At 41.0% G+C, this 24,107-nt stretch overlaps 1 protein-coding gene across 3 annotated transcripts in view; it reads right to left on the bottom strand.

The window, feature by feature from the left end:
• Nucleotides 1-24,107, bottom strand: part of SAV1 (salvador family WW domain containing protein 1) — a 35,198-nt gene that overhangs the window by 5,705 nt on the left and 5,386 nt on the right. The window contains exons 3-5 of one of the 3 annotated variants that reach the window (XM_043548339.1): nucleotides 14,917-15,187; nucleotides 11,350-11,493; nucleotides 281-350 (exon numbers count right to left, since the gene is read on the bottom strand). In XM_043548339.1, coding sequence (XP_043404274.1) covers nucleotides 299-350; nucleotides 11,350-11,493; nucleotides 14,917-15,187 — 467 coding nt within the window. In that variant the 3' untranslated portion in view covers nucleotides 281-298. Of the gene's footprint in view, nucleotides 1-280; nucleotides 351-3,321; nucleotides 4,496-11,349; nucleotides 11,494-14,916; nucleotides 15,188-24,107 lie in introns of those variants that run through there. The other 2 variants (XM_043548338.1, XM_037901350.2) reach the window with 2 other exon arrangements.

Below are 24,107 nucleotides of genomic sequence, written 5' to 3'. Positions count from 1 at the left end.
TCAGCACATCTGCAAATCAAGACCCTGGGTTCTTGAGCCTGGCATCCGGAAAATGAGGAACACACAATTAGTGACCACCTGTGAAAAGTTTGGTTTAAGTGACTTGACCAACATCATACAGGAATTCTGTAGCAAAAGCAGGGGCAGAATTCTTCTCCAGGGCAGTAACCAACTGCCTTAACCACGAGACCATATTTCTCTTCCCGCAACCCTCTACCTTATTCACTCTACACCTTCCAACTTCTGAAACAGATAAGGCTGGGGTCCTACAGACAACCACCTCTTTCCTTACACAACTCTAATTCATCCGCAGTGCTTGGTCCATCCGCTGCACTGAATAAGGCAGGGTCCTGTGGAAAAAAGTATGTTATCACGTAATTAAAGACGACCATCATGCACACACACAACCGGGCTGAATTAGGTTGCACAGGCAACCTTAATCTAGCATTTCCTGACTTTACAGTGCTTGAATTGCAATGTTAATGTTTTCAGTGTAGTTTTTTGTATGTAATTTATTAGTTTTAAAAACAAAACAACAACAATTGGCATCATATTGACCTCCACATACCAGCTCTGCCAGTGGGGGGGTCTCAGATATTTGCTGACAGGAGAGGACTGATGAGACTCAGGAATCTTAGGTTCCATTCCAGGCTCTGGAGGGCAGTGCGTTCTAGTGGTCACTGATCCTTCTGCCTGTTCCACCCCAAGACCGACCCCCTTCTGCTCTTGTCCTCTCCAACCTATCCCAGTCCTAATCCTTTCTCCCGCCTCCTTACTCACTCATAGCTTCTTGTCCCACTCTCCATCACCGGACTCCTCATCCAAGTCCCCCCCTCAGGGTATGTCCCATTGCAATTAAAAACCAGCGGCTGTCCCATGACAGCTGACTCAGGCTTGCAGCCTTCAGGTTAAGAGACTGTTTAACTGCGGTGTAGACATCTGGGCTCGGCCTGGAGCCCAGGCTCCAGGATCCTGCGAGGGTGCAGCATAATCCTGAATGGCTACACCACAATTAAATAGTCTGTCAACCCACGCCCACATCAGCCAGCAAGGGCCAGCTGTGGGTGTCTAATCACAGTATAGACATACTCTCAAAGGCCCAGTCTCCTCCACCCCCACAACCCTGGCTCCCAGTCTCGGAACCCCTCCAGGGGTTCCTTATCCCAGTCCCCCATCCAGGCCCCACAGGCTCCTGCCCAGCCAGTCCCAGATTCCCCTTAACCACACTCCATCCCAGCACCTCATCTTAGTGTCCTCTCCGTGCCCAGCTTTCAGTCCTAGCCTCCTACCCAGCCAGTCTCTGTTCCCACCCACTTTTGGCCCTAAGGTTCTTTGTCCCAGCCCCCGTTCCATATTCTTTGGCCTAATATAGTCCCTCCACCCCCTGCAAAGGTCTTACTCTTGTCCCATTTGCATTTGATTCAGGTAGCTTGCTCCTCCACGCTGTCTGGGTGCTAACAGAGGAAGCACTGAGAACTCTGGAGAAAGATTCTACCAGATCTCTGTTTTGGTGTTTGGTGCCACAGGGCACGTCTACACAGCAAAGACAAACCTGTGACAGAGTCTCAGAACCTGAGTCAATTGACTTGGGCTCACAGGACTTGGGCTGTGGGACTAAAAATAGAAGTGTAGATATTCAGGTTTGGGCTGAGACCCGGGGAGGGTCACAGAGCCCAAGCTCCAGCCTGAACCCGAACATGTACACTATCATCTGTAGCCCCGTAGCCCGAGCCCCGCAAGTGCAAGTCAATCGACCCAGGCTCTGAGACTTCGCACCTTGAGCCCTTTTTTCTTTGTAGGGTGGTGGCCTGCTGCAGCCTGGAGCAGTAAATGCAGGGAATCCTGCTCAGACCCTGCAGCATCTTCAGTGCAGATAGAATCTATGGAGAATTTTGCTGCAAAATTCTAGGAAGTCTCTATTGAGCATGTGCAAATTTCAATTGTTCAAAGGCTTAGAACGTGACCAGACTTAGGCATGTTTTCACCCGAACAGGAAAAGCCACATCACTGACAACAAGGCCAACCACCCCCTGGCAAAATTTAAAGTCCCTGCTCCAAAGCATGGAATCAGTAGAACTTCTCAGTGAAATGGTTGTGCAAAGAATGTGGGATGTTCGTGTTTTTATGAAGATTACATGTACATCTGTTTGATTGTTATGGCATAGTCTGCCATATGGTGACAAGGAGGTTAATTCCTGCAGGAGCCAACAAAGGAGTACCATGGCTTCAGCCATCTACCAATACTTACAAGACAAAGACCATTGAAAAGAATAGTCCAGTAATGTGTTTATAGGTGTTCTGTTGGTTTAATCCTTTTCTCTCCTATGCTTAAACAAACAATACTTTGTTTTGAAGAAGCTGTTCTGAGGCACTGCATTTACCTAGTGTATTTTATTCCCAAAAGGAAATCTTACAGGTGCTGAGAAAACAAAGGTGGTGAACATGGGTGTTGTAGCCCAGAGACAAGGTCTGCAAGTGGGATAAGCACAGAATTCCATCCTGAGAGCGGTGAAAGTACAGAGCCTGTCACTTGAAAGGGTGAACTTGAGAGACTGGAGAGGGGGTAAGGGTCAAGCTAGCCTTGTAACCGGTACAGGCTGCACAATTGTTTTTTAAACACAGGCAAAACAATGTATTTTTCTGTACTCCCACTCCCAGAAATAAGAAGAGATCTGGTTTGAGTCTTGTTTTCTAGTTGCAGTGTAGTACTTTGTATTCTACTGTTTTGTATTTTACACAGCCTATTAGCACAATTACTAGTGATATTAGAATGTCTAATCTTCCTTGTCCAGCAACCACATAAAACTTATTTAACTTTCTATTCTCTCAAGTGTAAATGTGCATCTACTTGCTATAGCTATCAGTAAAACAAGAATGAATAAAATTAGATAATCATCTAGGTCTGAATAAACTAGATAAGCAAATGGATGCATATATGCAGTAGAAGTAATACAGTGTCTACTTTAAGATGCTGCAAGCCTGGAGAACAGGAAGAAGAAAGGATACCACAGTAAGGTGTCTCCTGCAATTATAAATAAATACATTAATATTTTAATTATTAAAAAAGGGCAGATGGCCAGAAGGGCTCCATGTGCACTGGAAAGTGGGAGGACTCGGAGGTGCAGCTGGCATCCAAAGAAACCTAGTTTGAAATATAAAGGGTTTAAGCTCAGATCAGAACTTTTCATTACGTTTAATCTTATTCCATGACTTGACATATGTACATTGTCAAACCCATTATTTTCCAAAGCAATGCACTATGAGAAAACCAGCTTTAGTTATTAACCACTGATTAGGGGCATTTTTTTTTGGGGGGGGGGGGGGGAAGCATTATGGGGTCCCTGGTGTATGATAGGGCTCTTAAGCACTATGGTAATTAAACAACAACAAGGCAAGTTATCCACTTCCAGAGCTTTACGTGCTGATGCCAAACAAGTCAGCATGACTTTTTTTTTTTTTTTTTTTCCTTCAAAAAACAGGCACAAGGTTACTCCTGAGTCAGTGCTAATTATAGATAAGGCAATGCTCCCCTTTTCTGTGTCTGGTGAACTGTGCAAAGGTAGAGCAGGGTCTCTGATTCATGATCCCTTGCTTAATGTTGTCAGGCACTCATCAATGAACATCATTTAGGATTAGCAGCAGGCTGCTAAATTTGGCTCTCAGTGGGGGACCACAGTTTCTTATTTAATTGGCAACAGTGGGGAACAAAGCTGCATGCAACATACACAGTGAAGCTGTGTCCAGAGGTGTTCTGTGACTTCACAGCTTTTATTTTATTTTTAAAGCAGGACTGTGGGTTGCTATAATTGGGCACCTTCTGGCTGCCTGCCAGAAATGAATCAGCAAGTTAGGGCTGCTCATTGTTTTTTGATGCTGTGGCTTCAAATGTCAGCTCCCAACAGAAGTGCTGGGTAGAAGGTCAGGGGTCTGATTAAAGAGTCATTGAGCCACCAATAAGAATGGGAATGAGAGTTTACTTGTAGTACACTCAGTTTTCCAGATAAGTTGATTACACTGAGAATCCAAACAATGCCTTCTATTTCTGGCTTTTTAAGCAATGGGTAAGAGGCTCTTAGTGCATCTGGCAACACTTCAAACATCTACAGAAGCAATCTGAACAACAGTAATTTACCACCACCAGCTACACTGCACGTAGACTGGCTGATGTAATGTAAGTATGGAACTGTCCTAATAAAATCTAAATGGTTGGCCAGTCCAAAAGGTGACTATATGCAAAGGATATCTTGCTCTGTCCTCTTAACTCTGGCTTTTTGATCCCCATAACCACCTCCATCATTGTGTAATTTGTTTCTCTTGCACATTTTAGTAGCCTTTAATAAATTGAAGACAATCATATATGGTAAAAGATTTTTCTCTTTAGGTGGATGAAAAATGTTATTCCAATGTCATTTGGATCAGGTGCTTGGAAGACACTTCCTATCCATTTAGGCTAATCTTTTTCATTTCAAGGATGATCCTTGTGAGATTCCACACCCTGAAAAAGATCCCCAAAGTATTACCTAACACATATAGCAAATACATTGAAACATATATCTGGCCTTTAGTATGTGGCAAGAGATTCTAGTTCAGGACCCTCATGAATTTAGCAAGGCAAACTTCCTACATTTCTTGGAAAAACTTAATTTTAAACAAGGGGAGCTAACTTCCTGCTCAGTGATCCCTCCCCTATATTAATTTGGACAAAATTAAAAAAAATCTGATATCTGCTTTTATCAATATTTAATTTGTTACATGATATTGTCACCGGAGACAAATGTTATTGTGGGTGGCACATGGAATGAAAGTTTTGACCCCAAGCTCTCATTGTTATTGCATTCACACTGGATTTAACATTCAAGATGATTAAGCTACTGTTAAACTGAGAAAGAGAAAGCAATTGCTCAAGGCAGGGGTGGCCAACCTGTGGCTCCAGAGCCACACGCAGCTCTTCAGAAGTTACTATGCGGCTCCTTGTATAGGAACCGACTCTGGGGCTGGAGCGACAGGTGCCAACTTTCCAATGTGCCGGAGGGTGTTCACTGCTGAACCCCTGACTCTGCCACAGGTCTTGCCCCCACTCCACCCTTTCCCGCCCCCTCCCCTGAGCCTGCCGTGCCCTCACTCCTCCCCTTCCTCAAAAGCCTCCTACACGCCACGAAACTGCTGATGGGGAGGGAAGGAGAGGCACTGATTGGCGGGGCTGCTGGTGGGTGGGAAGTGCTGGGAACGGGGGGGGCTGATCGGGGGCTGCTGACATATTACTGTGGCTCTTTGGCAAATGTACATTGGTAAATTCTGGCTCCTTCTCAGGCTCAGGTTGGCCACCCCGGCTCAAGGTCTCAGATGGACTGTGCAATGAAGCTGACATTAAAACTTAAGGTCCTGTTAAAGAAAAATTTCAAGTACTTTGTCAATTAAAATCTAGTAAAATCACATTCTAGAGATTCTACATAATATTTTTAACACTCTACCCCATTGTTAAAAAATACCTCTCTTGGTTTAGAGCCTGACAGAACAAACATACAATGGGGTCTATGCTTTCCCTTTCCCAGTTTCCCTATCTGTAACCTGGAGGATAATACACAGTTGTCTTCCTCAGAGAGGTATTATGAGGATTCAATGATTGTGAAGTGCTCTGAACATATAAAGTGCTTATTAATATTACTACCAGATCTACTTTAAGATGGAAAACCAAAAATTGACCGGAAATTGTGTTTATGTATGAATTCATTATTTCTTCCCAACTATGTGAATCACATTTTAATTCTTTGGACTAATTTAACTTGCTCTAATTTTGTCTCTTCATGGAGGATTTACAGATATTTCCAAGAATCTGAGATTGTCTGTTCCCAGGTTTCTACAAGTGCACTGACAAGAACCCACCTAACACTGAAACAGTCTGAAAACAGACATTGACTAGACGCTCTAAAAATCTCATTAACAGAACACAGTTAATGACAGCAACTAAAAGTGCTCATAGGAAACAATCCTTTCCAACAGGTTACTGGAACTGAACACATCCTTGGTGCATAAAAATATTGTTGTAATTTATGCCAATTTAAATCTTTACAGGCTGGCTGGCACACCCAGTAGCCACATGTAGGTATAAAACCCACTAAATTATGTTATCAGAGACTTCTTTAAAAAGAACCTGCACCTGGAAACCACTGAAGATCATCCAAACTCTATGAATCTGCAAATGCAGTCATTGCTACAATTCTACTCATTAGTCCAAAAATTTATTTCATATGGCAAAATATTAAAGCCACAATCCCTAGGTTCTCAGTTGCTTTTCTTGGTGGTGGTATTATTGCTCCTTGGTGAGTTGGGTTTGTACATCTCATGTGTTTCTCTGAACTGAGTAAAAAAATGCATTCTTATGGGACAGACTCTTTGCTCCTAAAATAGCATAATTTCTTCTAAAAAAATAGTTATACATTTTTTCCATGTTATTTAGTAATGAAGATTTTTGAGCAGGGATGTAGTTGTCAACAGTCTAAATGCAAAATTCTTAGTTTTGTTGTGAAATTTGTGTAGGTTCGTTTCCAAAAAAGCACAAAGTTTACTTTAAGGAATTAAAAAATAGTTAATAGGCTCAAAAAGATTGAATGAGATTACATTTCCTAAAGCCAGCATAAGTGTGACATTGCACCCCATAATGCTTTATAGAAATATGCTTATGAGTGTAAATATGACATGGTAGATATGCCCTGTAGCATCTTTGCAAAGGTTATGATCTACTGAATATAGTCATCCTATTCGCATGCATGTATCATTTTTATACCTGAAGTTATGAGTGTTGGCTCTATGCTTGTATTTAAAGTGTTTGCTGTAGGAAGCACATAAGGCAGATTTGGTCAACATAGCGTGAAGGGGTTATTCAAGTAATTGGGAGTACTTAACTAACAATGGACTTTGAGAGGCGCCAATCCACATCTGCGCTTTCCTGGGAAGGTTCAAACTAACATGTAAACAATGGCAAAAAGAACGAGGATTACTTGTGGCACCTTAGAGACTAACAAATTTATTTGGGCATAAGCTTTCGTGAGCTAAAACCCACTTCATCGGATGGATGCAGTGGAAAATACAGTAGGAAGATATATATAGACACACACACAGAACATGAAAAAATGGGTGTCGCCATACCAACTGTAACAGTATACCCGATAATGTCACAGCAAACCTGGTGGCTGAACTTTGTGACTTTGTCCTCACCCATAACTATTTCACATTTGGAGACAATGTATACCTTCAAGTCAGCGGCACTGCTATGGGTACCCGCATCGCCCCACAGTATGCCAATATTTTTATGGCTGACTTAGAACAACGCTTCCTCATCTCTCGTCCCCTAATGCCCCTACTCTACTTACGCTACATTGATAACATCTTCATCATCTGGACCCATGGAACAGAAACCCTTGAGGAATTCCACCATGATTTCAACAATTTCCATCCCACCATCAACCTCAGCCTGGACCAGTCCACACAAGAGATCCACTTCCTAGACACTACAGTGCTAATAAGTGATGGCCACATAAACACCACCCTATACCTCAAACCTACTGACTGCTATGCCTACCTACATGCCTCCAGCTTTCATCCAGATCACATCACATGATCCATTGTCTACAGCCAAGCTCTACGATACAGCCGCATTTGCTCCAACCCCTCAGACAGAGAAACACCTACAAGATCTCTATCAAGCGTTCTTACAACTACAATACTCACCTGCTGAAGTGAAGTGAAGAAACAGATTGACAGAGCCAGAAGAATACCCAGAAGTTACCTACTACAGAACAGGCCCAACAAAGAAAGTATCAGAACGCCACTAGCCATCACCTTCAGGCCCAACTAAAACCTCTCCAGCGCATCATCAAGGATCTACAACCTATCCTGAAGGACGACCCATCACTCTCACAGATCTTGGGAGACAGGCCAGTCCTTGCTTACAGACAGCCCACCAACCTGAAGCAAATACTCACCAGCAACCACACAAAAAAAACATGAACCCAGGAACCTATCCTTGCAACAAAGCCCGTTGCCAACTGTGTCCACATATCTATTCAGGGGACACCATCACAGGGCCTAACAACATCAGCCACACTATCAGAGACTCGTTCACCTGCACATCTATCAATGTGATATATGCCATCATGTGCCAACAATGCTCCTCTGCCACGTACATTGGCCAAACTGGACAGTCTCTACGTGAAAGAATAAATGGACACAAATCAGACATCAAGAATTAGAACATCCAAAAACCAGTCGGAGAACACTTCACCCTCTCCGGTCACTGAATTTCAGACCTAAAAGTCGCAATTCTCCAACAAAAAAAACTTCAAAAACAGACTCCAACGAGAAACTGTGAATTGGAATTAATTTGCAAACTGGACACCATTAAATTAGGCTTGAATAAAGACTGGGAGTGGATGGGTCATTACACAAAGTAAAAACTATTTCCCCATGCTAATTCTTTCCCCCTACTGTTACTCACACCTTCTTGTCAACTGTTTGAAATGGGCCATCCTGATTAACACTACAAAAGGTTTTTTTTCCTCCTGCTGATAATAGCCCACCTTAATTAATTGGTCTCATTACAGTTGGTATGGCAACACCCATTTTTTCATGTTCTCTGTGAATATATATCTTCCTACTGTATTTTCCACTGCATGCATCCGATGAAGTGGGTTTTAGCCCACCAAAGCTTATGCCCAAATAAATTTGTTAGTCTCTAAGGCGCCACAAGTACTCCTTGTTTTTTTTGCTGATACAGACTAACATGGCTACCACTCTGAAACCTGTAAACAATGGCCTTGGCTTGCAAAAAGCTGAATCATTCATAGACATGTGACTTGCCCAGGTGGCTAGAGACCTATCTTGTGGCTGTGATGTTGCACAAAAGACAGACTATATAAGGCCCTGGAAGCCCATCCATTTTCTCTTCAGCTCGCTCAAAAGATAGCCTTTCCACCCCAAACGGATGCCTGAAAGAAACTGGAACAAAGGACAGTAACTACGGGGGTGTGAGTGATTGCTGGACCTAGACTAGGAAGGAGTCTAGTCTGTCAAAGAAGCTTACTGGAACATCTCTGAGGGTGAGATTTACCTGCATTTAGTTTCCTATTGTATTAGGCTTAGACTTGTGTGTTTTATTTTATTTTGCTTGGTTACATACTTTGTTCTGTCTGTTATTACTTGGAACCACTTAAATCCTACTTTTTATATTTCATAAAATCACTTTTTACTTATTAATTAACCCAGAGCAAGTAATTCATTCCTGGGGGCGCAAACAGCTATGCATCTCTCTCTATAGTGTTATAGAGGGCGAACAATTTATGAGTTTACCCTGTATAAGCTTTATACAGAGCAAAACTGATTTATTTGGGGTTTGGATCCCATTGGGAACTGGGTATCTGGGTGCTAGAGACAGGAGCACTTCTTAAGCTGTTTTCAGTTAAGCCTGCAGCTTTTGAGGGACGTGATTCAGACCTGGCCCTGTGTTTGTAGCAGGCTAGCGTGTCTGGCACAACAAGGCACAGTACTGAAGTCCCAAGTTGCCAGAGAAAACAGGCTCAGAGGCAGTCCTAGCACATCAGGTGGCAGTCCCAAGGGGGTTTCTGACCCAATCCATCACAATACGGAACTGCATTGTTCTTGGAATCAAACATATTAAGACAAAGTCACATGCTCTTGGCTCTCTCTCTCATGTATTATTCGACATGTTGACGTGAACAGTGAGGAGCACTTCGCAACGTTTTTCTCCAGAGATAGATCTTCCTTTAAAAATTGTGACACTCATCAGCCCAGTGTTCTTATATGCCATTTCATATACCTTTGTGATTAAACAACTACAGGACTATTGCTTCTTTGCCTTCTGGAGACCATGGAAACTCAGGAGGCAACAGTCATACTCCCATGGAGTGAGTTGCATATGTTGGTTATGAACAAACCTTAGGGAATGTCTACGCTACAATTAAACACTCATGGCTGGCCCGTGAGAGCTAACTCACGCTTACAAGGCTTGAGCTGCAGGGCTGTTTAATTGCAGTGTAAACTTCTGGGCATGGGCTGGAGCCTGGGCTATAAGACCCTCCCCTCTCACAGGGCCCTAGAGTCTACGCTGCAATCAAACAGCCCTGCAACCCGAGCCCTGTGAGCCTGAGTCAGTCAGCACAGGCCAGCCATAGGTGTCTCAACAGATCCTTAGCATTTAGTTTCAGGGGTTTAATTCCATTTGACAGCTCCTTATAGTGGAAAGAGAAAAACAAAACAGACTCTTTTCCTAGAGAAAAACTGTACAGGAAATTCCTGCTAATTTACAAATAAACAAAAGTTAAAAATCCAAACAGAATAGAGAAAACTGTTCCATTTGGTGGGGAAAGGAATGAACTGGATTCTTCAAGCTGCAACTGACCCTCTCACAAAAGGTTTCACAAAAGATAGGCACAATATTTCTTGAATTCCACATCTTGCTCTGCTGGTAGAAGGTCATATTACTATGGGTCCAGACCGACCTAATGGATAAATTTGGTCAGTCAGAGGGTGGAGGAAAGAGAATCCTCCCCTCAAGTCCCTGAGGATCGGCAATCGGAGATTTCTGAGGTTCACAAGAGCTGCATAAACTACACACTCTCAGCACAATGTAGAGCAGCAACCATAACAGTGTGGATTGCATCAGACCTGCAATGTTACTTCAGTGCTGTATGTTTGTATTCAAAATACATTACTTCGCAAGATTAAATTGGGCCTGTTGCTTGGGCGCATGTTTTTATCCACAACCGTAACTCCTTCCTATGTCTATTACGGTCACAGTGCTTATCCTCTACCTAAGGCAAAACAAACCTCCCAAGGCTGGATTTAATACCACTGGTGGGACACCCAAAGATCAGTGACCGCTTACTGTGAAATAAGTCTCCCCACATCCGACCAAATACATTATCTTGACACCAGTTCTGATTTAGCTGCAGAAAGCCTGATGTTAAACCTCTATCAGACACTGGAGGGTTTGGGGAGAGGAATGAATGGGACAGACTCTAACCCCATCTTCTTTAATATACTGTTGATGTCCCAAAGATACAGTTACAGGTCTCAAGCATCCTTGTACCTGGTCCCCACAACTTTTGCACATGGTTGCACTTGTGTTCTGAATACTTGAAAATATCTGCTATAACTTTCTACATTTAATTCTACTGCCAATAATAGTGCCTGTGCAACGAAAAATTAATTTACATAATGCAAAAAAAGGTGTTTTTCTTTTCTAGTTATTGAAATACAGCTATAGAGAAAAACTTTTTTTTAAAAAAAAAGACAGAAGTAAGTTGTTCTGAGAGGAATGAAAAAGACACTCACTTTACAGGAGCCCTGGCATAAACCTGAAGCCAGTCAGGAATCTCTGCAGTGTGGTATGGATTTGCAGGCACTAAAAGGGGCTGGCTTCTCTCAGCTTGCTGTGGCTGATAAGTCACTGGTGGAGGTTGATCATAACGAGGAACGCTGTACAAAGAACAGAGACAGAAATCTAAAATGTATCAATTCAATAACCTCCAAAAGCAGCAAGTTAAATATACTAGTATAATTAAAATGTTAATTTTGACCAAAATGTTAAAATCTTAATAAAAACTACTGATCATTCCAGCCACTTACAACAATAGGAGTCATGTATGCAGACTGATGGCATCACAGCACACAGGCAGGTTGCATTTAATTTTAAATACTCTTTACTGGGAGTAAGGAGACCTTTCTGCAGTCATTTTTAATAACTGCGCCATGGTCTTTATTTTATTCTAAACACAAATGTAAACACAGCTGCATTATCACATTGTAGAAACTCATAGACCATTTTACCTGTTACCCACTGCCTTTTACTAACATGGTCTGACCAAAAATTAAAAACTGATTTTAACAGATAAAATAGACAAGTATCATTTAGCTGATCAATCAAAATTCACTGGATTTAGAACAAATGTGTTCTAGTAACATTTAGTAACCTATTCCACAAGAACTTCAAGTTTCATCTTTAAAATGTTATCTATTGTTCCATATAGAGATTTTTCCTTCTCACATGAAAAAACAATAAGAAAAATAATACAGCAGGGACAAGCGTGTTGGAATATACTAACAAAAAGTTTATATTGTGTGTAGATGAAAACAGGGACTTTCAGTTTAGAGCAGAACTAGCCCATGTTTAAGATGGCAAAGTGCCTCTTCATCAGGATTATTATTAAAGGTTATTTGTGAGGATAGCCTGCTGGAAGGTAAGATTTAACAGCTTCCTTTCAACCTGTAACATTTTTCTCCTCCTGTGACCTTACTGACGTAACCTGTGACCGTAGAGATGATTGTTGCAACCACTGTTATATATTTGCAGCAAATATTGTGCAAAGGTTGTTGTGTCTATGGAAAGGTTATGATTTGCTGATTATGATTATGCTATCTGTATGTGTGTATCATTTTTGTAGCTGAAGTTATGAATATTGGCTATGCACTTGTATCTTAATGTGTTTTGATTCTAAGAAGCCTCAGTGAAGCATTTGGTCAACTTCTTAAGAAAGAACTATTCTCAGTAAGTGCCCAGTGAAGAAGCACTTGGCTGAAAAATTTTGGGAGACGCCAATCCACATCTGAGCTTTCCTGGGAACGTTCAAACTAACATGTAAATAATGGCGTCGGCCTGTAAAGAACTGAATCATGCATGTCGAGGGATAAGAGGGAAGATCCTTTCACGGATTGAGAACTGGTTAAAAAGACAGGGAACAAAGGGTAGGAATAAATGGCACATTTTCAGAATGGAGAGGGGTAACTAGTGGTGTTCCCCAAGGGTCAGTCCTAGGACCAATACTATTCAACTTATTCATAAATGATCTGGAGAAAGGGGTAAACAGTGAGGTGCCAAAGTTTGCAGATGATACTAAACTGCTCAAGGTAGTTAAGACCAGAGCAGACTGTGAAGAACTTCAAAAAGATCTCACCAAATTAGGTGATTGGGCAACAAAATGGCAAATGAAATTTAATGTGGATAAATGTAAAGTAATGCACATTGGAAAAAAAGAACCCTAACTATATATACAATATGATGGGGGCTAATTTAGCTACAACTAATCAGGAGAAAGATCTTGGAGTCATCGTGAATAGTTCTCTGAAGATGTCCATGCAGTGTGCAGCAGCAGTTAAAAAAACAAACAGGATGTTAGGAATCATTAAAAAAGGGACAGAGAATAAGATGGAGAATATCTTATTGCCCTTCTATAAATCCATGGTACACCCACATCTTGAATACTGCATACAGATGTGGTCCCCTCATCTCAAAAAAGATAGATTGGCATTAGAAAAGGTTCAGAAAAGGGCAACTAAAATGATGAGGGGTTTGGAACGGGTCCCATATGAGGAGAGATTAAAGAGGCTAGGACTTTTCATCTTGGAAAAGTGGAGACTAAGAGGGGATATTAGAGGTATATAAAATCATGAGTGGTGTGGAGAAAGTGAATAAGGAAAAGTTATTTACTTGTTCCCATAACAACTAGGGGCCAACCAAATGAAATTAATGGCCAGCAATTTAAAACAAATAAAAGGAAGTTCTTCTTCACTCAGTGCACAGTAAACCTGTGGACCTCCTTGCCTGAGGAGGTTGTGAAGGCTAGGACTATAACAGGATTTAAAAGAGAACTGGATAAATTCATGGAGGTTGAGTCCATTAATGGCTATTAGTCAGGATGGGTAAGGAATGGTGTCCCTAGCCTGTTTGTCAGAGGGTGGAGATGGATGGCAGGAGAGAGATCACTAGATCATTACCTAGTAAGTTCACTCCCTCTGGGGCACCTGGCATTGGTCACTGTCAGCAGACAGGATACTGGGCTGGATGGACCTTTGGTCTGACCCAGTCTAGCCATTTTTATGTTCTTCTGTTCATGGACATGTGGCTTGCCCATGTGACTCCAGGCTCCACCTTGCTGCTGTGATCTTTCATAGGGCAGAGAATATAAAAGGCCCTGAAAACTCCTCCATTTTGTCTTCAGTCCTGCTTCTTGCCTCTGGAGGAACCTTGCTGCAAACTGAAGCTCTGAATAGAGGACTGAATGACCCATCCCAGCTGTGGATGTACTCCGGAGACTTGATTTGAACCTGCAGCTTATTCCATCCTTGCTACAAGCCTGAACCAAGAACTTTGCCATTACTGTATGTAACTGATTCCATTTAACCAATTCTAGCTTTCATCTATATCTTTTTCCTTTTATGAATAAACCTTTAGATTTTAGATTCTAAAGGATTGGCAACAGCGCGATTTGTGGGTAAGATCCGATTCGTATACTGACCTGGGTCTGGGGCTTGGTCTTTTGGGATTGGGAAGACCTTTTTTTTCCTTTTACTGGGGCATTGGTTTTCATAACCATTTGTCCCCATAACGAGTGGCACTGGTGGTGATACTGGGAAACTGGAGAGTCTAAGGGAATTGCTTGTCTGACTTATGGTTAGCCAGTCCTCTCTGTTTGGCTGGTTTGGTTTGCTTTGGTGTGCAAAGGAACCCCAGCCTTGGGCTGCAACTGCCCTGCTTTAAGCAATTTGTCTTGAATTGGTACGGTCAGTTGGGTCCCACCAAAGCCAGCATCGTTACACCTCCTGAAGTATTCTGTCGCTCTTAATGAATATTCATAATAAAGTACAATGATGCATTGTTCTTTATTAGTTGGTAGCAATATTCTGTGCTCTGAACTTACATTAAAATTAACACAGCTCAGGAAACAGAAGCCTTAAGGTTATCTCCCTTTACAATTAGAGCAATTTGGACAGAAACCAGTAAAGTTCCATGTATAAAAATAATATATAACAGATCAGTGATGTGCTAAGACAGAAAAGTTAGATTTTTTATGCTAAATTCGATCAGAATATAGTTTACAACAAAATCTAACATTGATAGCCTACCTGGGAGCACAGGGATGTTTGTACTGAGCTCTTTTATTGATGTGATCTACATAATACACTCCAAATTCTGCTGACTCAACTCTTTCCCATCCAGGAGGCAGCCCCTCACGCTCAAGTGGATGGCTCCAATGAGTTGTATTAGTGTTATGATCAATGTAGTATTTCCTTCCTCTAATAGTCCAGTCCACTGACCAGCCAGGAAGAAGAGGTAAATCTTCAGAACTGTGATTTGTTAAATTTCCTAGTGATGTAGCAGGAACCCTGCCAATACCTGAAAAAAACATGAGTTCAGCCAAGTTGACAACAATGCTTGAAATTGGTTTACTGACTTAAAAAAAAAGTTGTAATTACTTTCCTCGGGAAAGCAATAAAAGATTATTCATTCAGAAGATGACAAACCTCAAGAATAAGGCTGCAGTAGATTTACAACTTCTATATTCACACATTTTTTCTCTCTACTTATTTCAAATTAGAACCGGTCAAATGAATCACTAATTATTAGGCAATCAGAACATTATATGTATGGTCTGACCAACAACAAGTAGAGCAATAATCCTTTTGTAAGTCAGATCTCAGTTCCTGAAAAAAAAGTGCGGGCTCTGGGTGGGAGTTTAGGTGTGGGAGGGCGTGCGGAGTGCTGGATCTGGGGGCCACTCACGTCAGCTGGCTCCCCGCAAGCGGCGACCTGTCCCAGGCTCCAGCTGCTTCTAGGTGGAGGCACAGCAGGCAGCTCTGCGCGCTGCTCCCCCTCCCCAACCCCCGTGCCAGCTGCACAGCTCCCCTTGACTGGGAACCATGGCCAATGGGAGCTGCGGGGGTGGCTCCTGCGCCCTAGCCTGCTGCCCTGAGCCCCCACCCAAACTCCCTCCCAGAGCCCGCGTTCCACACCCCCTCCTATGCCCCAACCCCACACCCTCTACCGCATGCAAACTCCACCCCTCTTACTTAACCAGCATTTTTTACTTACCAGCACCCTCTTCCCCCAACATGCCGGACAAAACAACTTTCACTGTATTTTCAAATGCCATAATAAAATACATTTTACTTGATTCCAGCATTCCCAACTAGCTGGTAAATGTCCTATTAATGCTATGTTTTCTCACTGAACCATATAGAGGAGCTTAGATTTTTTTTTTCTTTCTCAGAAGTTAAACAATTGATTCTACCACAGTACCAACGTCTCCACAGATGTTGGAATAAATACTTCCTCAGCTTTGGCTCTTCAGAAATAAAAATGTGTGCAAGTGTACGAGAGAGAGATGGTACTAGCTGTATCATCCAAAGAATACCCCGAAAAGAAATCTATCTATGCTAGCTCATCCAAAAAGCAGTACTGAAGCCAAACGAAACTTCACCATTACTCTTTCTCTGCCTAACCATCTGTTATAAACAGATATCACACATGCATCTTCTCCTTTGTACTGATCCTTCCACTTCTGCTATCAGGGGAAATTGTGAACATGCTTTCCTTCTGACAGTTCACCCACAGATCAACACTGGCACATGAATGACATTCTTTTTGATCTTTTGCTTACCAGTTTAGATCTAGTACAGCACAAGTGCTGGAGTAACACCTCACCTGCACTTCAGTCTGTGATAGTAGCTATTAGCAATAAGGTAACTGGAAATTATTCAAAGTGAAGAAACAGGAAACGAGGGACGAAAGTCCTCTTTTCCCCCGTCAGCCCCGCTGAGCACTGGTTTCGAAAACATTTGTATTTGTCAACAAAAATATTTCTAACCCTGGCAGGTTATGAAATATTTGACCTTGGAGTACATCCCTGTATTAAAATATTTTTGCTATTTCCGTAAGTTAGCGTGTGTACCAATGCTGTGGTTCCCTCCTGCAGGTCCTGATCCTGAAAAGGAATCTGCAACCTTGACCTTATTTCCCTGTGGAGTCCCACTGAAGGCAGTGAGGAGAAAGGAGTTCCAGCTTCTATTTCCAAGAGGAAATATAATTTTCCAGTTAAGCTACTTGAAAAGATACTGGACTTCAGATAAAAAAGTCCAATATTTTCTCCCACTAACTGGGCTGTTATGATTGTGACTCTTCTTGGATGTGTAAACAAGAACTACTTATGGTGTCAGCACTAACATGGGATTCAAATACTCTCAGATGTCACTAGAAGAAAGAACCTCAACACAGGAATAAACGTTAACTTTCCTTTCGGTTTAAACATTTCAAACTAGCACATGCTCAAGTGTTTTGTTGTGTTTTTTACTCCCACTTCAATTACAGCAAAATTTAGCAGTCAATATATCACGGAATCATAGAATATCAGGGTTGGAAGGGACCTCAGGAGGTCATCTAGTCCAATCCTCTGCTCAAAGCAGGACCAATCCCCAGTTTTTGCCCCAGATCCCTAAATGGCCCCCTCAAGGATTGAACTCACAACCCTGGGTTTAGCAGGCCAATGCTCAAACCACTGAGCTATCCCTCCCCCAAGCGCTGTAGACAAAGGTTATTGCTTAATGAAGTTTCAAAGCTGGGATTACAAGGTTTCAGATAGAGCTAAAACCCATTCTATGTACGATCAGTGAGGGCTTGTTTATGTGGGAAGTTATTTAAACCCTGATATTTATCCCAGTAGAACAGCCCACGTGGACACGCAAAGGCCTAGTCTATTATTAAAAATTAGATCGACCAAGCAATGTTGCTAAGGCTGGGAAAAACATTGTGCCCTGTGCACCACAGTTAGGCTGACTTAACCCCTGCAGCGCAGATGCCACCTCTTGAGAGATGGATTAACTAACTGACGGAAAAACCCCTTTAGCTGATGTAGGAAGAGTCTACAGCGCGGCGCTGCAGCTGTAGCAGCTGAAGTATAGACAAGGCCTTATTTAAGTACATTTGGTGCCACAAAAAACCAGATAAGAGCTAAGAGGGTAAAGGGAAAACTGTAATCAGAATGATTTTCAGGTCTGTTTCCCTGTGAATCACCAAGACTAGAAAGTAATTGCTACACTTCATTGGAAAAGCAAGACTTCTAGCTTTCCTCGTTTCTATAGCGTTAAGTTATAGCCACGGACCTTATCACAGTCACTACTCCCTCAGACAACCCAATACTATTTTGGCACCTTTTCTGGACTTAATATAGCAAGTACCAAACCAGTGTAATTTTTTGATCCTTGGATAAACTTTTTTTTTAAATATATAACTGAAGCGACCAATAGTTATGAAACCAAAGGCTAGATTTACAGGTAACAAAGGGGCTAGGAGAACACAGAAAGCTGTAAAAGGCCACTTATAGTTTCATGTATACCTTTTCCTTCAATCATAAAAACACCATCAGTATTCTGAGGTTGTTGAAAGTTATAAGAATTCAGATTCTATTTGTGAAGTACAGCTTCTCATGCCTTTTGAATCGTTGTGGCATTCAACTATAATTAGTTTAATTTAGACATTTGTTTGTATAATTAGAGTTATTGAATATCAAAATAAACCAAACACACTACTTTTGCTTATAACATTCTTATGAAGGAAGTACTCAGCAGATGCTTCCTTGAAATGAGAATATACAACAAGAATATTCCCTACTGTAGCTTAGAACAGGAGAGGAAAAAACAACTTTGTTTTTTTAGACTCCTGTAAGTATCAACGGTAGGAGTGGGCACCTCTTCCAAGGCTAGATTACCATTTAATCTTTTTCACAATTGCTGGTCAAAGAAGGGAGGGGCATTTAAAGCATTAACAAGGAAAATACTGTGTTATAACATAGGATATTTTACTAGACCGCAAAACAACTTGAAACACAGTAAGCAGAAAGTTACACTGTGTAATACCGCCTGACAGAAATATGCCTGGTACTTTACAGTCATGTAAGGTTACAAGAACCCTGTCTTGAGGAGCTGTGTCAGAATATTTATTATTTCTACTTCTATAACACCTCAGGGCCCAAAATGCGTATAGCGCCCACTGTAAGGCACTATACAAAAACACCAAAAAGTCCACGGCTCAGAGCATTCAGAACTAGATTCAGATAATATAAAACACGTATTCTGACAAGGAGTTGAGGAACAAGTTAATTTTAAGTCAGAGTTCTTTCAGCAGAAGTGCGGGGGTAGATATTCAAAGCAAGATGGAACTTTGGCATGCCTATTAGTGGGTGGTGTGGTCCCAGTTTAACTCCTCCACTGCAACTTTTCTTTTAAAACCTGCTCTGTACTATCCTGGCTAAAACCTCTCTTTTCTCCTGGTACTTTCTTGGGTTAGATCTCTGTCATTGTATTAGTTGCTAGACAAGCTCAGAGACAGAACAGCTTCTGCAAAATGGTTTCTATTAGCACTGTCTCAGTCCTTTCCAAGTTATAACTCTTTTTTACTCTCTGCTTAAAGGTGGGTTCTCTCATATGAAAATGGCTTTCTTAATGAGAGTTACCAAATCTCAGGAGTGGGCACAACTGTATTCTCATTTACTGGACTGAAATCCCTGCCCAGACTGCATCACTTAAACCCTATAGTCTGGAACTGGTCTTTTTCTCATTTGCCATTTCTTTTTCTCTCTGACTCCGATGTTTTCTTTTTGCTTTAACTACTGGTCAAAGGAATCTCAATGCTGTCCTGTTATTTTTGGCTTGGCTTTTCCTCTGTGGCATAACATGCTGCCTTCAGTTCAATCCTCTGAACTAACTAGCAACTAGCTTCTAAGTTTTTACACAGTGCTGCAGAGGAATCCTGTTGAATCTAGCCTGCTCTCTTTAGGGATGCAACTGTACATTATCTCACTAGTCTGCTAAAAGAAAATGTAAATGGATATAGACCATTTTTATTATCCATACTTTACAATACTTAAGGTATTTCCAGGTTTTAATCCAGGCTCTATATTAAGTCTCTTTTTGAAAACCTTCAGCAGCACAACGTTTCAACACTAGGATCCAAGCATCAGTTTTTAGCATTGTTTTTTACCATGCATCATGGACTCCAGAGACAATGCAAAGGAGCTCCTTTGCATTACAATATCAATTCTTACAGAAATAGACCCTGTAATGCAATGATGCCTTTCAATTCAAAATAAAGTCTTTGTACATACACCACAGAGAGAACAAAACAGATGTATTGCACAAAATGATTTTGTAGTCCAGTCCAAGGGATCTTTCTGTGGGAACACCCTGCTTGGAAAGAAACGGTCACTGGAATCTATCCTGAGTGGAGGTCTCAGTTCTGCCATAGATCACCTCTTTGGCCAATCAAGTGGCCTGAGGGAATTGTGTTGGAAGAGAGCAGAAGACCTCAGAGTGGCTAGAAAGAAGTGTGTGGGGCTGCGGGGGGTAGAGGGCAGGGGAGAGGTAGGAACTGAGAAGGGAACCTCAGTGCGCTACCATTGATCTGATGCAGAACCGGAAAGGTGAAGCAGTTTTACATCCCATATTTCAGCCTGATAATGAGTAGGTTTAATCCTTGAACTAGTAGGCATTGAGTAGTTCTTTTCAAGCCCTGGTCATTGTCACATTGATTGAGACGGTTTTGATTAAGTAGAGAGGTTGGAAGGGGGATAAAGAAACGGACTGAGGTGAGGACATGATGTCTGCAAGTAAAAAGCATGCTTCAGAATTCTGGAGACAAAGGGAAGACAAGAGATAGGACGACAAACCATACCGGATGAAGAAAAAGTTTTTAAAAGATTGGGGGAATGAGCCAGAGGAAAGGAAGCAGTTGAAGAAAGGGGAGGGGGGAATCAGAGGGAGCCAAGGATGACAAAGGAAGGGTGAATGGGGTCAAGGGAATAGGTTAAAGGATTAAAGAAAGGTGATAACTCAGTTAAATAAGAATGAAGGAAGGTAGAACTGGGGTGAATTGGGGTGGAAGACAGATGAAGTTTCAGTAAAAAAATCTTGTCAAATATTTTTTTTGAAAAGATTACTAGGGCTGTCAAGCGATTAAAAAAGTAATTGCAATTAATCACACAATTAAAAAACTAATCGTGATTAATTGCGTGATTAATCGCAGTTAAATAGAATACCATTTATTTAAATATCTTTGGATGCTTTCTACATTTTCAAATATATTGATTTCAATTACAACACAGAATACAAAGTGTACAGTGCTCACTTTATATTTATTTTTGATTACAAGTATTTGCAATGTAAAAAACAAAAGAAACAGTATTTTTCAATTCATCTAATACAAGAATTGTAGTGAAATCTCTATCATGAAAGTTGAACTTACAAATTTACAAAAAAAACTGCATTCAAAAATAAAACAATGTAAAATTTTACAGCCTGCAACTCTACTCAGTCCTACTTCTTGTTCAGCCAATTGCTCAGACAAAGAAGTTTGTTTACATTTGCAGGAGATAATGTTGCTGATTTCTTGTTTACAATGTTACCTGAAAGTGAGAACAGGTGTTCGCATGGCACTGTTGTAGCTGGCATCACAAGATATTTATGTGCCAGATGTGCTAAAGATTCATATGTTCCTTCATGCTTCAACCACCCTTCCAGGGGACGTGTCCATGCTGATGACTGGTTCTGCTCCCTAACAATCCAAAGCCATGCAGACTGATACGTGTTCCTTTTCACCATCTGAGTCAGATGCCACCAGCAGAAGGTTGATTTTCTTTGTTGGTGGTTCGGGTTCTGTAGTTTCCGCATCCGAGTGTTGTGCTTTTAAGACTTCTGGAAGCATGCTCCACACCCCGTCCCTCTCAGATTTTGGAAGGCACTTCAGATTCTTAAACCTTGGGTCGAGTGTTGTAGCGATCTTTAGAAATCTCACATTGGTACCTTCTTTGCGTTTTGTCAAATCTGCAGTGAAAGCGTTCTTAAAATGAACAACATATGCTGAGTCATCATCCGAGACTGCTATAGCTTGAAATATATGGCAGAATGCGGGTAAAACAGAGTAGGGGACATGCAATTCTCCCTCAAGGAGGTCAGTCACAAATTTAATAAGTGCATTTTTTTTTTCTAAAGTGTTATCAGCATGGAAGCATGTCCTCTGGAATGGTGGCATGAAGCATGAAAGGGCATACGAATGTTTTAGCATATCTGGCACATAAATAAGGTGCAATGCCGGCTACAAAAGTGCCATGCGAATGCCTGTTCCCACTTTCAGGTGACACTGTAAATAAGAAACAGGCAGCATTATCTCCTGTAAATGTAAACACACTTGGTTGCCTTAGCGTTTGGCTGAATAGAAAGTAGGACTGAGCGGACTTGTAGGCTCTGAAGTTTTACATTGTTTTGTTTTTGAGTGCAGTTATGTAACCAAAAAAAAATAAACAAACCACATTTGTAAATTGCACTTTCACGATAAAGAGCTTGCACTACAGCACTTGTATGAGGTAAACTGAAAAATACTATTTCTATTATCATTTTTACAGTGCAAATATTTATAATAAAAAACAATACACTGATTTCAAACACAATACAATATATATGAAAATGTAGAAAAACATCCAAAAATTTAATAAACTTCAATTGGTGTTCTATTGTTCAACAGTGCAATTAAAACTGCGATTAATTGTGACTAATTTTTTTAGTTCATCGTGTAAGTTAACTGCGATTAATCGACAGCCCTAATAACTACATCCTAGGCTGAGAAAGACGCAAAGGAAGAGGAAGCTGGGAAGGAACTGAAAATAAGGAATTGGGTTCACATTCTCATTGGCAATGAAACAGATCAACTAGTTTAAAATTGCATGCTGGGGGTGGGGGGGGGGGTGGGGAGGGGGGAAGGCAGTGCTTTTGTGCGAACGAACAATGTCCTTTTTTTGCCTCTCCCCTCACACTAAGCAGCAGCATATTTAATCCCTGATTCTACTACTGCCACAGGAGACCTGTAGAATTGACAAGTATCTAGTCACTTTTACTAATGCTCACTCAAGCTAGTAGCAGTAAAGATATGGGAATGATTGACAGTAGAGAACCAAATTTAGAGGCTCCCTTCCGTTTTCCGGCAACCAGAGAGGTGAAAGGGGCAGAGAGAGGAAAGTCCTCTGTCAGCAGTTGTTTGTGTGGGTCTCAAATGTGACTGTAAAAATCACAAAAAGTTGGCAGGGTGACCCAGAGACAGTACCAACAACTATCTTTAACTTGGTTTGGAAATTAACTAGATTTCAACTGACAGTGTCCCTTTTAATCACATCCAAAAAACCCACCAAAAAAAAAAAACCAAAAACACAAAAAAACAGATTTCCATTTCCAGTGTATCAAAGACTGTTGCTGTTCCACTGAGCATCAATAATGTTTTCCAAAACTGTTCTGACCAGCCTATACTAGCACTTAAATCATTTTCAATATTGCTTTGGGGAAACTGTTTCAGCAAGGGTTCACTGTTTCCTACGATAGGGTTTTTAAAAACTGATGGTTGTAATTTAATAGGAACATGAGACTTATATGGATGACACTTGTTCAAACAGATGTATTATTTAGTATTTAGCAAAGAAAACCAAAATGAAACTGCATAAAACTCCTCACAGTATTACTATTATTACTCTTTGGAGCTCAGTTTCCCCCCTAACTATTCACTGAGTAAAAAGTTTTCTGTAACAAAAGCATTTCTCTGTCAAGTTAAAAATTCCATAGATGAGGTCAGTAACCTTAAAGTCTTGACATTCTTGGTAGTAGAGTTGTTTTCTTAGAGACAGCAGATTTACTATTTTGCTTACAGCTTACTCGTAAAGAGGAACTGAATGTATTTCACAGTGAAAACACTTATGTACATGTTTAAAGTTTAAAATAGTTGCTTTAAAATACTTTGTATAAGATGTTTTATATTTATCAAATGTTAGAACATAAGTACACAAGTTCTCTCTTTTTAAGGTCACTTTTCTATGACTAATAGAGTGGCTCCACAGATGCTGTACAAGTTTCACAGATTCTTAGTAGTTTTCCATTGTAAGTAGAAGATTCACAACAAAACACCACACAAAAATTATTCAGGAGTGCCATAGCACACAGAGCAGAGAAATCTAGAATTACTGTGCTGTAATGCCACCAAGGTTTTGATTATACTAAGCACTCCCATCTTCTTTATTGTGATATTTGACTTCAGATTGTTTATAAACAAAACTACAACCCACAATTTATGGCCATCAGTTATTCTATACATATTTAATGGATGCAGCAAAAGCCTACTGCAAGTTGGCAGAAGCAAGCCAACTAATGGCTACAATGTTACCACAGGGATGTATTTTAAGAGGGCAGATATGATTCATGTAAATTCTCATAGCATTTTGACAAAGGGG

This window comes from Chelonia mydas, chromosome 6 (genome assembly GCF_015237465.2).
Source record: "Chelonia mydas isolate rCheMyd1 chromosome 6, rCheMyd1.pri.v2, whole genome shotgun sequence".
In the NCBI taxonomy this organism is placed as follows: domain Eukaryota; kingdom Metazoa; phylum Chordata; order Testudines; family Cheloniidae; genus Chelonia; species Chelonia mydas.
The sequence above is the reverse complement of the archived record's forward strand: the minus strand, read 5'-3'. Positions and strand labels throughout refer to the sequence as shown.